The 15,062-nt window shown below is 35.5% G+C and overlaps 1 protein-coding gene across 5 annotated transcripts in view; it reads right to left on the bottom strand.

Annotated features, from left to right (window-relative positions):
- Positions 1 to 15,062, bottom strand: part of ANKS1B (ankyrin repeat and sterile alpha motif domain containing 1B) — a 1,177,049-nt gene that overhangs the window by 678,478 nt on the left and 483,509 nt on the right. For all 5 annotated transcript variants that reach the window (XM_053582560.1, XM_053582555.1, XM_053582557.1 and 2 more), the window contains exon 11: positions 9,205 to 9,341. In XM_053582560.1, the coding sequence (XP_053438535.1) occupies positions 9,205 to 9,341 (137 nt within the window). The remainder of the gene's footprint in view (positions 1 to 9,204; positions 9,342 to 15,062) is intronic.

Here is a 15,062-nt window from a genome sequence, read left to right as displayed (position 1 = left end):
AATACCATTGTCACTGTGCTGACACACAAATTGAGGGTCAGCAAGGTAAAACATAGGGCACGTAACAGAAGAAAAGATTGTAATTAAATTCTTAAAGAAAGCCACCACCCACAAGAAAACGTTTGCTACTGATTCTATGACTTTCCACAAACCATCCATAGCTTTCCTAGGAATACATTGTTATTGTTAAACATACTTGGCCTAGACAGAAAGATTTAATTGGTCAGGGGTGGTGCACAGGCATTTTTTTTTTTTTTAAAGCTTCCCAGGAATATTCTTATTGCTGAGGACTCCTGGTTGACTGCTGGGTTCCACTGACTTGTTTCTCAATTATTTTCCTTTCCATATTGCTTTGTTTCACCTGTTACCTTGTATTATTATTAAGTAATGAAATTCTGTGTTTAGCTTTTTCATCAGTTTCATCAGTCTCAAAATTACTTAATACAATCTTCTTTGCTTCCTTTCTTTAGGCTACAAATTTTGACCATATTTGTTTTTGCCCTTCTTCCTTTTTCGGATCTATTATTGTCTTCTCAAGCTTCATCCCTCTGGAATATCAATATTTCACCTTGATTATTTTTCTCCCAAATGAGCTAATTAGCATTAATAGGAAGGCAATTTGAGTTAGGAAATCAGATTACTTCTTTATAACACTGAGAAAAGTATTCAATCTCTCTCAGCCTCAGCCCCAATCAGTAAAATGAAAAAAGAAAAATACCTACCTGATAGAATTTTTTTATAAAAAATAAGCAAAACACATACTCAAAAGAATGGTTCAGTATCCAATAAAAAAATACTTCAAAAGACAATCTCTTTAAAGATCTTTTTATTCTTTGTCTATTTTTGCTTCAACCCAATACAATATTCTGTACTCTTTCTGAGTTATATGCCTCTGCTTTTACATACCCACTCTCATTTCTAATTTTAAAATTTAGCATATGTACTCTATAACCCCACAGTGCCCAGAAAAATGTTATTCTAGATTTGGCAAGAATTTTATGTAACCCCATTTCTAACTCTTAATAATGGCAGAGAGAGGTGGTATCGTTTATTATTAAACTACTTTATTATTAGCTCATTAAGCACATACAGGTCTAGAAGAATATCCAAAATATTTATTCCTTTCAGGATGAGTTGGAACCTGATGTAAACAGAGTCCATGATGGGTAAAGGAGTTCAGGAATGGCTAGTCTTTCTTCAAATCATCTTCTTTAGTCTCTTGAGAGCTCTAACCCTTTGACCTTTTTCTTTCTTTTTCTTAGCCTATATAACTTCTTTCTGGTAGAGCCCCTTTTTGGCTGTAAAAGAATGCACTTGAAAGTCATTGAATTTTGTTGAACCCTACTTAGGGTGGGATTTTAAGTACATGATGAGGTCTGGATGGTACAATTGGAATGTCCTGGTCTGTTCTGGCAACTGTAACAAAATACCATAAATTGGACACCTTACAAACAACAGAATTTCTCACAGTTGTGGAGGCTGGAAAGTCCAAGAACAGGGTACCAGCACTGTCAAGTTCTGGTGAGGACTCTTTTTTTCAAGTTGCAGACAGCTGGCTTCTTGCTGTGTCCTTGCATATTGGAAGGGTAAATGAGCTCCCATGGGCCTCTTTTATAAATGAATGAATCCCATTCATGAGAGCTCTGGCTTCATGATGTTCTCATCTCCCCACTTCTTAATACTATCAAATTGGGGATTAGGTTTCAGCATATAAATATGGGGGAAACACAAGCATTCAGATCACAGCAAAGAATTTCAAATTTTTTGGCCTGATTTTCTCTTAGGATCCACCTAGGCTCATTATATGAAAAGTCTTTGTTTAACATCAAGTATATGTTTAGATAACTTGTCTGTGGTGATGTGCTAAAATAGCCCCTTTTTCTGCCTTAACCTTGGGTCACTTCTCGAAAGCCCTCTTCTGTGAGTTTAGACTTGATTTGTGTCCTGAATGGAGGGGGGGGGAAGTGTAAAAACACACCCAGCTAAAGCCACCACCAAGAGCACAGACCAAGAACGCAGTGTTCTGTCAGCTGTTATGCCAGCTTATTTGAAGTTTGGAACCAATTAGATTTATTTGCACCTCCTATTATAATATTTAATAATTTATATCCCATTATTTATGTCTCTCCAATTAACTTTTAGTCTAACTTTTTCCCATTCTCTTCAACCAGGTTTAATTGCAAACATCCTGAAATAACACAAAAGTTGTTTTCTTCACTCTTTACTCATCCTTTAATAGGCTGCTACATTGCCTTCTTTCATTTTACCATAAAACTACTTAAAAGATTAATTTATAATCAGTGTATAATGCTTTTCCTACTCTTCAATTCTTTGCATGTTAAGCTTCTGCCTTCTCCAATTGAAGGAATTGCATTCTTGAAGGTCTTTGCCCTCATAATTGCCAAATAACATGGCATTTGGGTCTTCCTTCTCCTCTGTTTTCCTCCAGGTTTTAACAACATTGACTAAGCCCTTCTTTAATTTCTCTTTTTTCACTTTATATCCATAATAACAGTTGCCTTCCTTCTTTTGTCTCTCAATGATTCTTCTCTCACCTTTGGGAAGGCCTTCTTTCTAAAGTACATGTGAAGAAGTTACCTAAATTCCCTGGTTCTCAATTTCATCATCTATAAAATGAAGATAATATCATTCCTAAAAGAATCATAAACACTAGGTATTCAACAAACATTAAGTATATTGCTTTAGTGTAAACATTTCTCAACATCCTATCTTTGGTGCTCCCTCCCTTCACCATTTTGAAATGAGAATAAAATCTTTATCCTAAGCCCTCATGTCTCTCCAGAACTCCATACCATTATTTTCAATTTGCATATCATACCTCACACTTGATAAGTAGACAACCCATATTTATTATGCCCTCTTCTCCCTTGTCAAAATAAACTTCTGTTCAAGTCTTCCTTATCTCTATTAATATTATTCCAAAATCCCAGCCAATCAGGCTCAATTCATTAGTTATCTTTTACTCCCTAAGTCAAAGCCATCTATCCACTACTAATGCTTTATCCAAAGTGTCTCTTGTACCCAGAATTATATAAAAAATATAAAACATCGGCCCCGGCCAAACTGCAACAAAAAATAGCCGGGTGTTGTGGCAGGCGCCTGTAGTCCCAGCTACTCGGGAGGCTGAGGCAGGAGAATCGCCTAAGCCCAGGAGTTGGAGGTTACTGTGAGCTGTGTGATGCCACGGCACTCTACCAAGGGCAATAAAGTGAAACTCTGTCTCTACAAAAAAAAATAATAATAAAAAAAAAATTAAAAAAATATAAAACATCATAACCAAGTGTTATTTATATTAACATGAAAATGAAACAATTAATTCTCCACATTGACAGATAAAAAGCACATACAATAAACTAACAGCCAATATTATAGTTAATGTTGAAACTCTGGCTGCTTTCTCCCAAAATAGGAAATAAAGAAAAGATTTTTTGTTTTACAACTTCATTGCATCATTTTACTAAAGCCACAGCAGTAAGAAAAAGAAATAAAAGGCATAAAGATTAGTATTAAACTAAAACTCTCATTTTTCTCTGATGACACAAAAGAATTCCGCAGAAATGTTTTTTGACAGCAAAAACTATTCTGATTTTTAATAAAATTAAACAGGCAATATAAAACTCAATCACATCTCTATATTCAACCACCAGCAGTTCAAAAGTGAAATTAATATATAATAATAAAGTATTAATTCAACTCAATGAGGACAAACTTTTTATATGTAGCAAAAGCCAAATCTTCACCCTTTACCTCACACCATATACAAAACCACCTGAGATGAATTATAGACCTAAATATAAAAGCCATAACCAGAAAGCTTATAGGAAAAAAATGGGAGCATATATTCACAACCTGGACAAGACACAGAAAATACTAACTGTAAAAGAAAAAATAATAATAATATATTGGGTCAAAATAATAATAATAATAATAATCATAATACATTGGGTCACATCAAAATTAAAATATTCTGCTCATCAGAAAGCAAATTAAAGCCTGGGGGGAAAATGTTTGCATTACATATACCTGACAAAGGACCAATATCTTTTGGAATTATAGGCCAATTTATAAAGAATTCTTGCAAATCAACAAGAAGTCAAAACTCATAAAAAAGAGGTGAACAGATTTCTCGCAAAAAAAGATGTAAGAATGGGCAATAACCATAGAAAAAGGTAATCAGCATCATATAGCACCAGAAAAATGAAAATTAAAACTATAATGAGAAATCATTTCATACTCGCCATAATGGCTAAAGTAAAAAAAAAAAATTTAACAAGTGAGAATGTAGAGTAACAAAAATTCTCATACATTGCCATTGGTGGTTATAAAATGGAACAAGTACTTTGAAAAACTTGTTTAAAAGTATTTTATAAAGTTATCTATTCATCTGTCTACCCTATGACCCAATAATTTCATTGTTATGAACTATATGAAAACAAACATCTATAAAAGGAATTGAGTTGGGTGGGGTGGCGCATGCCTATGGTCCCAGCTACTTGGAACAATAAGGTGGGAAGATACTTGAACCCAGGAGTTTAATGCTAACATGGGGCAAAACATTACAAAACCCTCATCATCTCTTAAAAAAAAACAAAAAAAACTTGTATACATGTATTCACAACATATTCACTCATAATGGTCAAACAACAGGAAATAATGCAGGCATTGGTGAACAGGAGAATGAATAAACAAATTGTAGCATATTAATTCAATGGAATGCATCTCATGAAAAAAGGAACAAAAGGATGAATTTCAAAAACATTACATTGAGCAAAAGAAACTCAACACTGACACACACAAAAAGATATTCCCTGTATCATTCCATTTATATAAAGAATAGGCACTCCGATGATAAAACTCAGAAGCTACTTGCCCCAGAGGCAGCAGTGAGGGCAACTGATCAGAAAGGACCATAAGGATACTTTCTGGGGTGATGGCAATGCTCTGTATCTTGCTTTGAGTGAGGTTATACCTACATAGATAATTGTCAGAGCTCATCAAACTATATACTTGAGATCTGTATATTTGATTCTTCAATTGAGGGAAGAAGGATGCTTCATCAGCAAACATTAAGAAAACCCAAAAAACCAACACAAGTAACATAATTACTTGGTGGAAAGAAAATCAGTATGTCAATAGATCTACCTAATAGTTTTTCAAAGATAACCTTTTCAAGTATTTTTTAAAATGTAAAAATAATTTTATTTTTAATTGTAAGTAAATGAATCCAGCCTTGTGGGTACATCAGAGCAGAGAAACAGGGAGGAGTCAGTAGCATCTAAATAAAATATTTCAGTGACTATAAATGAAAAATAAATTATTTCACAATCTGGAGGATTTTAGGACATCAAAGAATCCAAAGAAGCAAAGGTGAAAAGATCAAACACAGGATGCAGAACTAACAGACATGACTTAGTGGGTTAATAAATAAGCTGAATAAAAACAAACTCAACAAAGGGCTGGAAAGCTTGCAGCTTCCAAGTCATTACCACACTGAGCAGAAACATGCAATGTGTAATCAGCCCCATCTCACACTGGGAGCAAGGACTCCTTGATTACAATGGATACTCTCCATTTACAGGCAGCGTTCCCAGAAAATAAGCTAAATAAAGGTGCGCAGGAGGCAAAGGGAAAGTAACCTGACTTACTCTACCCAGACAATACCTATTTTCAGTAAACAAAATGAAAGTTCTGTCTTTATCATACCTATTCAATATCATTGTTCCCATAATAAAAGACTGAACACATTAGCTAATGCCAAGGCAAAATGTAAATTCACGTAAAAGGTTGCATTTATACTTTTATTTTCAAGTCTCAAGACACCAGTTTTAAAAGTAAAATGGTCATTTCAACCATGTTATTAATCTCAAATTAGTAATTGAAAAAAAAAGTGCTTGAATACCCTTAGTCAATCCAACTTCACCTTTCTTGCATTTGCAAATGGAAAGCCAGAATTAGCAAACACTTTGGAGGATTTAACCTGTGCTAAAATACAGACTGTCTTGCTAACCAATAATTATCTTTTCTTTGGAACAGCAGCTCTCAACAGTTTTCTCTCCCTGACTCACCTATGACTTGTCAGAATAAACCAAGACTCTCCTATTTTATCCATCCATCTGGCCTCCAAGTACACCCTCTAGGCTCCATACGCTTTCCTGAAGCCACATGTCCTACCTGGATACTCTTCCATAAATATTTCCACATGAATTTTCTACTCCTTCCTCTCTACAATGAATGAGGAACCTGGGGAGTTCTTAACTCACTCACATGGAGAAATAGGCAATGCACAAAGTCTCCGCATCAGGAGGAAGAGTAGTGCAATTTTGCTTATCTCTGTCCCAATATCACATGTATACATAAATATATATACATATATAATAATATAATATACACATATATATGGTATTGTTCTTATACATATATGCTTATATGATAGCATCATCTTGTAATTTAATTTAAATACCATCATCCTCATGTTATTTAGCTTAATGGTTACTTAACTTTCCCTGCTTATTTTTCCCTCCTACATTATCATTATAACATCTAAGGAAACATTTCAATAATGACAGCACCAAGGAACAGAGTCAAGATGGAATTTCTGGCATTAACAGAATCTAGTTTTCTTCAAAGGTTACCAAAGTAAGCAAAACTAAACTAAACTACAATAAAATATGTAGAGAGGGATCTTAGAGTTGATCATAGATATGTAGAAAGAAATTTGGTTTTCATTCATTGAATGACCAAGTGCATTTACATTAGAGAATTCACATTGGTATAAAAACAAGTATATTTCATAATGAAGTTTATTAACATATACAGGACAATGTCTTCCCTAAATCATTAAAAAAAAAAAATACTGAAAACGTAACAGACACACGAAGCACCAAAAATACCTTCATATAATGAAAGAACCCGTCACACTGAATGTGACAGACAGTACCTATAGCTCAGTTTAGTGAGGTTTATTTCTTGAAGCAAATAGATTAGATCAAACTTACTTGAAAAAGAAGAGGGAATTTCTGAAAACATTTTTCTTGACCACATATTGGGGCACTGTGTAAAATGTTACCTGTGCCTAAACTACCCTGAACCTCCAAATTCCATATTTATAAAGATGTGTTGAGCCATATAACTTCATGAGAATTTTTCTAGCATCTGAATAGGATTGAAGGAAACAACTATTACACTAAAATAATGGAAAGAAACTCCAAATCATCTGGACAAGTTAGTCCCTTTGAAATGCCAATATCTTTCTTTTTTCTTTTGGTAAGCATACAAAGGACCAGAGTTTATTAAAGCATAGTACATTACAGAGAAGGAATAGGTCTCCCTCTGACATGGAGAAGATCCTGGGTTTAATAAGAGTTTTCCCCTTTATGCCAATTTTCTAATTCTATGCTAAGTGGGAGTGGGTAAAATGCTCATGATTTTTCTTGGAAAGGAGGGGTGTCTTCCCATTTTTTTTTTTTATCCTTGTAAGTCAATTTCTGGGGTTGTCATGGTATTTGTAAGCTATCATGGAACTGATGTGTGTAATTTCTACTATGTTAATGAAATCAGCCACTTGAGGATACTGACACCTTACTCGTATGCATGTTCCAAAATCTCTTTTTTTGGCCTTAGCCATATCTCCACTTGTGTCCTCTCTCCCTTGGAGACCCATTTTTGGGAGAACAAAAGACTGCTCAGTCTTTGGAAGCCTTCTTGACATGTTATCTTTTCCTCCTTGGAAGCCCCCTCTGTCACTCCTAGTCCAATCTCCTTCTCTCCCTTTCTATCCCTAATTAAAAGTATAAACAACTTAAAGGCTATGTGACATATTGACATTTGTACAGTGATTCCTCTTGTATGGAATATGATTAGAAAATCTTGAAAAATATTTAAAGATTTGTCATACTCTCACATTTGTGTAATTTCTCAATTAATTCGTTTCTGTACTTAAAGGTGTCAGTACTGGTTTAAGGATTGGCCACTTCTCATTTGTAGGAGTTTCCTCTGTTACGAATTCATACGTATAGCAAGGTTAGAACACAAGTTATAAGCTTCGTCACACTGTTCACCTTGGTAAAAAGGACAATATCCTTATCCATGACATTAAAATGTAGCTTCCATGGAAGTTGGTGAAGTCAAATGAAATGATTACTATAAAAGTGTTCTATAAACTAGGGTGCATATGTGATGTTTCAGTGCTACTTTATTGATGATAATGGAGATTTCAATAAAAATAATCTAAAATTAGTTATATTAAAGTAAGATATTAAACAAATCCTTGCTCGTTTAGACCAGTCCTCAAAGACACATTTGCCCTACACATAGGCTCAAAGGATCTGTTCACACTAAGTATCTAAGTAGCTGATGAATGGCATTAATTGGACCCGAAATCCCCCTGTTTGGGATTTTAGAAGGCCCATTCAGAATAAGCCAGGTTGAGAACACCACCAATTCCATGTTCTGGGTCCATCTGTTGGCAAAAAAATAATGCAAACAGCTTTATAAGTGCTATTTTCAATGAAATATCACAGAACAGCTTGTCCCAATGATATTTCTAAAGCTTGCCTGCAAACCGCCTACTGGGAAATCCAACTGAAAGAGAAGGGCGAAGGGAAAGAAATCTATATGGACAAGTGACAGGGGTCGAAAAAGAACAAAGGGCGAAGAGAGACTGGCTTAGCTGGAGGAACACAAACAGCGGAGGAAAATAAGGATCACCGAGAGGTGCCATAGCAAACAGACAGCACTGGTTAGAAACCGCAGGGAATACAGAACTTGAAGAGCGTGCACAGGAACCACTGGGGACACAGGGTAGAGAAACGTTCACAAACGATGCAGCATGTGTAGAGGAGCACAGACAAAGGGAGCAGGAAACAACAGCAAACACAGAACAACTCAATAATTGGACTGTAATTATTACAACATTCAGAGGGAAAATGATGTGAAATAGCTGTTTTCCTAAGCCTCACCTATTTCTTCGTGTAATACATATATTCATTTTTCTAAAAGCTCATACAGATTTCAGTGTCCATCAACAACTTCAAAGAGTGCAAATATCATCCTCTGAATCTTCTCTTTTAATTTTAAAATCCATTTGACATACCATAAAATAGCCCAGGCATGGCAACATAAGGGATATGCGCGCACTGGTCCAAACACAAAACACATTCAGGTGATGTCATTCAGGGCACTTACCTGGGGTCGAATAACTTTGACAATATTTTTGAGGGCAGTGTCGGGGGATGGAGGTGAGCAGTCAGGTGTTGGACCTGTCGAGCTGTTTCTATGGTTACTAGTTCCTGGAGTAGTAATTGCTACCTCAGAGGTATTATCTGTGAATAAAAATAGAACTGTCATGAAACTAATCACTCAGTTTACCTTCTAAGACTTGAAATTGCTTTTCCGAATGTGAATTGAGATTTCAACTTAAAACTGGTTATTAATTACAAGATCACAATGAGGAATACGCACAGTGGTATATTTCAAAGATAATGTTTATCAAATGTTTCATTTTCTTTCAAAATGGTACATATCACCCCCTGGAGTATTTTTTTTTTCTGAAAAGAAAGGACATTATTACTCAATTCGTAATGATAAATCATGCAGCATAACTCCTATGATTGCCACATTACTTAGATGAATGACTAACAGCTCACTTTAACTAGAGAGAAGAGGTTTCTGTGATATGAATGGGCTAGCCCTTTCCCCACAATCTCTCAATTGACTATTAATCCTTATTAAAGTAGGAGTTTCATATCTCCCAGATTCAAGCCTCCTTTAATTGCTTTTCCCAGAAATCCCTCAACTATAAAAAAGCATCCCAAAACAACAGATGCTGGTGTGGATGTGAAGAGAAAGGAACACTCCTACACCGTGGGTGAGACAGCAAACTAGTACAAGCTCGAAGGCCCAAAGGTAGACCTACCACTGGATCCAGCCATCCCACTATAGGATTTAGTCATTTTATCAAAGAGACAGGTGCAACACAATGCACAGTTGCAAAGACATGGAACCAACCTTGGTGCCCATCAATACCAGGGGGATTAAGACCATGTGGTATACGTGTACCACGGAGTACTGCTCAGGCAAAAGAAAATGGTGAACTCATACCTTTTACAACAACCTGGATGGAACTGGAGACCATTATTTTATTTTATTTTTTTTATTAAATCATAGCTGTGTACATCAATATGATCATGGGGCACCATACACTTGTTTCATAGAATATTTGACACATTTTCATCTCATTAGTTGACATAGCCCTCCTGGCATTATCCTAGTTACTTTGTCAAGACATTTACATTCCACATTTGCCAAGGCTCACATGTACCCTTGTAAGATGCACCACATGTGTGATCCTTTCAATCCCCCTCCCTCTACCCACCTCCCCCCTCCCTCCCCACGCTTTCCCCCTTCCCCCTGTTCTTAGGTTGAAACTTGGTTATAGCTTCATGTGAAGGTCCTAAGTTAGTTTCATAGTAGGGGTGAATACATTGGATATTTTTTTTTCCATTCTTGAGACACTTTACTGAGAAGAATATGAGACCATTATTTTAAGTGAAGTTTCCCAATAATAGCAAAAGACAGACCACACATACTCACTATTAAGCTGGGATAATTGGTCAACACCCACGTGCACTTTATGTAGTAAAACTCAGCAAGAGGAAAGGAGTAAATTCACCCCTAATGGATACAGGGCACACTGTCTGTGTGAGGGGCACACTTATAACTTCAACTCAAACTGTACAACAGCAATTCAGGTAAGCAAAACATTTATACCCCAGTAATATTCTGAAATTTTAAAAAAGCATCTCAGTGAATGAACCTTAATGAAACACTTAATATTTGGGCCAAATGTCTTTATAATGTAGACAAATACAAAATCATCACTTGCAGATAAGCATGCCATCCTTTATGATCAAAACTAAATGAATGAAATTTTAAATTCTAAATTAATCTTCCCTTATGTTGGATATTTAGAGAAGGGAGAGAGGATAAATACGATTTGAAAATCAAAAATGTATCTAACATTTTGTTCTTAAATTTTATTAAAACAAATATCATTAAAGATACAGTTTTAGAATTCTTTAAATACTTGGGAAAGGATGAAAAACATTCTACAAATAACTTCTGCTAACGCATAGAAAAGTTATATTATCTTAATGACAAATTGGCAAATCTCTATTGCTTTTAATGAAAACAGTTGCAAACTCAAATCTGCTAAAATTTGCTTCTCTGTTATGTGTTAAATTAGTTCCCAATAATTTTCTGTCCTATTCAATTTGCTAAGATGATGCAAAAGAGACTGAAACTCTGAGTTCTTTTAAGACCAGCAAGTTTGAGGAGAGGGGAGGGGAGGGGGGATATAGGAGTAGGGAGGGCATTTGGGGGGAACCTCACCTAATGTGCATGACGCAATGGTACATTTCAAAACTATTAAGAAATGAGTATAATTGTGATGGATGTGTTACTTAGTTCAATGTAAGCATTTCACATTGTATATCACAGCAGTACACTGAACTCCATAAATGCATCAATGTACAACATTATGATTTAATAAAAAATAATTAAAAAAAAAGACCACCAAGTTTCTCAGTTCCTGACTACTGTCTACAATACCCAGTGAAATATAATAATTTATCAAGGCATCTTTTGCCCATAAAATGAAAGAGGACGAACTACCTTAAAATTCTACCCATTATATAAAAATATAATTTAGTCTCACTGGGGAATCCAGACACACACTTGTGAAACAAAAAATTCAAGTGTGGCACGTTGAATTAAATGAATCATTCATAAAATAAGTCTTAGCAATGTCCTAAACATACTCTCTACTAAGGTTTAATAGATATAATGAATAGGATTTCAGTTGGCATCTCAAAAGAGGTGTAGTGGTCTGCTGAGTAGGTTATAAAAATCTGAGTAAATATTGAAAAACATAAAGCATCAGTCAGCAAGGCAATGACAAGATGCTCTGATCTCTCCAATCTGTCCCTTTCTTCTTTCACTCATTCAACCACACATCTAAAAACACTTGTTTGGAGGCATCTATGTGTCAGCTATTATGTTATTTTCTAAAAATAAACTAAGAAGAATCTCTGGCCAGAGGTTTGGAGGAGAGAGGAATGAATAGGTAGAGCACAGAGGATTTTCACTATAATGACTCTATTCTGTATGATAGTAAAATGATGGATATATGTCATTATACATTTATCCAACACCCAAAATGTCCAATACCAAGAGTGAACCCCAATGTAAACTGCAAACTTTGGGTGATTCTGTGTCAATGTAGGTTCATCAGCAATGACAAATGTACCATCTGGTGCAGAATGTTGATAGGTGGGGCATGGGGTATGTGTATGGACCAGGGGGTGAGGAATACATGTGAACCTAAAATTGTTCTAAAAGTAAAGACTATGAAAAGTTTTAAAAAAGATTCCTCCCCCTGAGAAGAATATAGTCGAGTGTGGCATCAGACAAGCAAACAAATTATAATGCATGCAATGTAACTTGAGAATTGACAGCAGACAAATGGAGGTTGATGAAAAATCCCCGGGTGGGTAGAGCAATCAGTCTGTGACTTGAAGGGAAGATAGTGGTGAAAGCCTTCAATTACTGGGTAAGAAAGCTGGGAAAAAACATAAGACATAAGGGCAAGAAGGGAGAAAGAGCACAGCTGAAGCTGTTATTTTATGTTAGGAAGAAATTGCAGATATGTATGGGTGAGTAAAAGGAAGTTTTATTACCATATTATAAGTTTGTACTGAATTCTATGGGCACTGGGAAATATTGGAGACTGAACAGGGAGCAACATAATAGTAGTAGTAATAATAATAATCATAGCTAACATTTATTGAACATTGATTATGTGCAAGCAGCATGATAAATTCTTTTATTTATAGAATCTCATTTAATCCTCAACTCATCCTATGAAACAGGTTCTACTATCACCATCCCCATTCTATAGACAAGCTCATCCCAAAGTTATAGTCCCAGTAATTGGCAGAGAAGGATTCAAATTTTGGGTACTGCCACTTTGCCCTTCTGCTGGTTGGCATGTGAAAGTGACTAAGGCATGGGAGAAGAGCCTGAAGACTAGCTCCATAAAGGGAGTAGAAATGGACTCTACTGCTAAATAGAGTTGCTTCCCAGCCCCACTGTGGTAATAGTCTTCAGGTTCTGCTCTATGCTCCAATGAGGCCGAAGTATAATGAGGGTTACCAGACACTGAAGGGTAACAGGGAGTGGAGATAAAGTGGAACTGTCAATGGGTGCAAAAATGTAGTTAGAGAATGAGAATAATAATTTGATAGCACAACAAAGTGACTATAATCCACAATAAATTAGGGTATACTTCAAAATAACTAAAAGAGAACAGAATCCTTGACTGTTTTTTCAGCTTGACTATTGTTGGTATGTATGAATGCTACTGATTTGTGAGTATTCATTTTGTAACTTGAGACACTGCTGTATTCCTTGATCACTTCTAAGAGTTTTGTACTTGAGTCCCTGGGGTTTTCCAGGTATACAATCATATCACCTGCTAAGAGTGAAAGTTTGATCTCCTCTGTTCCTATTTGGATACCCTTGATCGCCTTTTCTTGCCTGATTGTGGTAGCTAAGACTTCCATTACAATGTTAAAAAGCAGTGGAGACAGTGGGCAACCTTGCCTGGTTCCTAATCTGAGTGGAAATGTTTTCAATTTTACTCCATTCAATATGATATTGGCTGTGGGTTTGCTGTAGATGGCCTCTATCAGTTTAGGAAATGTCCCTTCTATACCTATTCTCTCAAGTGTTCTGATCATGAAAGGATGCTGGATATTATCAAAAGTTTTTTTCTGCATCAATTGAGAGAATAATATGGTCTTTGTTTTTTAATTTGTGTGCTGAATTATATTTATAGATTTACATATATTGAACCAGCCTTGAGACCCTGGGATAAAACCCACTTGGTCGTGGTGTATAATTTGTTCGATGCGTTGCTGGATTATGTTCACTAGGATCTTATTGAATATTTTTGCATTAACATTCATTACAGATATTGGTCTATAATTTTCTTTTCTTGTTGAGTCTTTTCCTGATTTGGGGATCAGGGTGATATTTGCGTCATAGAATGTGTTAGGAAGTATTCCTTCTTTTTCTATGTTTTGGAAAAGGTTAAGTAATATAGGTACTAAGTAGAGTATCTCAAGAATGGAAGAAAAAGTATCCAACATACTCGGTACTTTTATGAAACCAATTTATATTTACTCATACTTTCTTATGTAATATAGATCACAACTATAGCCCAGGATGAAGGAGAGAAGTGGAATGTGAAGGAAGGGGAGGATGGAGGTTTGATATAGAGAGGGTAAATGGTGGGACCACATGTATGGAGCATATTGCAAGGGTACAAGTCAAATCTATCAGTATAGAATATAAATGTCTTAACACAATAATCAAGTAAACAAGGCAAAAGCTATATAAATTAGTTTGATGTAAGCACTCCAAATTGTATAAAAAAAAAAATCAACACATTGTACTTCACATATGCATAAATGTATTCATGATCTATGTGTATATGACTTAATAAAAGGGAAAAAATGCTCAAATCCTAGTTTACACCTGATGTAATGATTAGGACATATGAATAGTGAAGTCAGGTATGCCAATATGCTGTTACACATGTATGCAAGCATATATAAATATGCCAATTAATTAAAACTTATCATAAAAAATAAATAACTAAAAGAGTGGAATTGGAATGTTCCTAACACAAAGAAAGATAAATTCCTGAGGTGTTAAGAGATCTTAATTACCCTGATTTTGATTAATTTGCATTGCATGAGGTATATACCTACAATTATTTCTAGGATAATTAAGTTCACAAACTTATCCTAGAAAAAGTGCTACATACTTCATTGCTGAATATCACTATGGTCACCTTGAGTACTCCCCTTGGGAAGCTATGCACCAATACCAGTGCTGAGCACACCCTTCAAAGCAAGTTTCAAGCTCTTTTTCTGGAATGGCCATCAGAGCTGTCATCATATTACCCTTATTATCCTGAA

This window comes from Nycticebus coucang, chromosome 3 (assembly GCF_027406575.1).
Source record: "Nycticebus coucang isolate mNycCou1 chromosome 3, mNycCou1.pri, whole genome shotgun sequence".
Classification (NCBI taxonomy): domain Eukaryota; kingdom Metazoa; phylum Chordata; class Mammalia; order Primates; family Lorisidae; genus Nycticebus; species Nycticebus coucang.
This window is presented reverse-complemented; position numbering and strand designations above follow the sequence as displayed.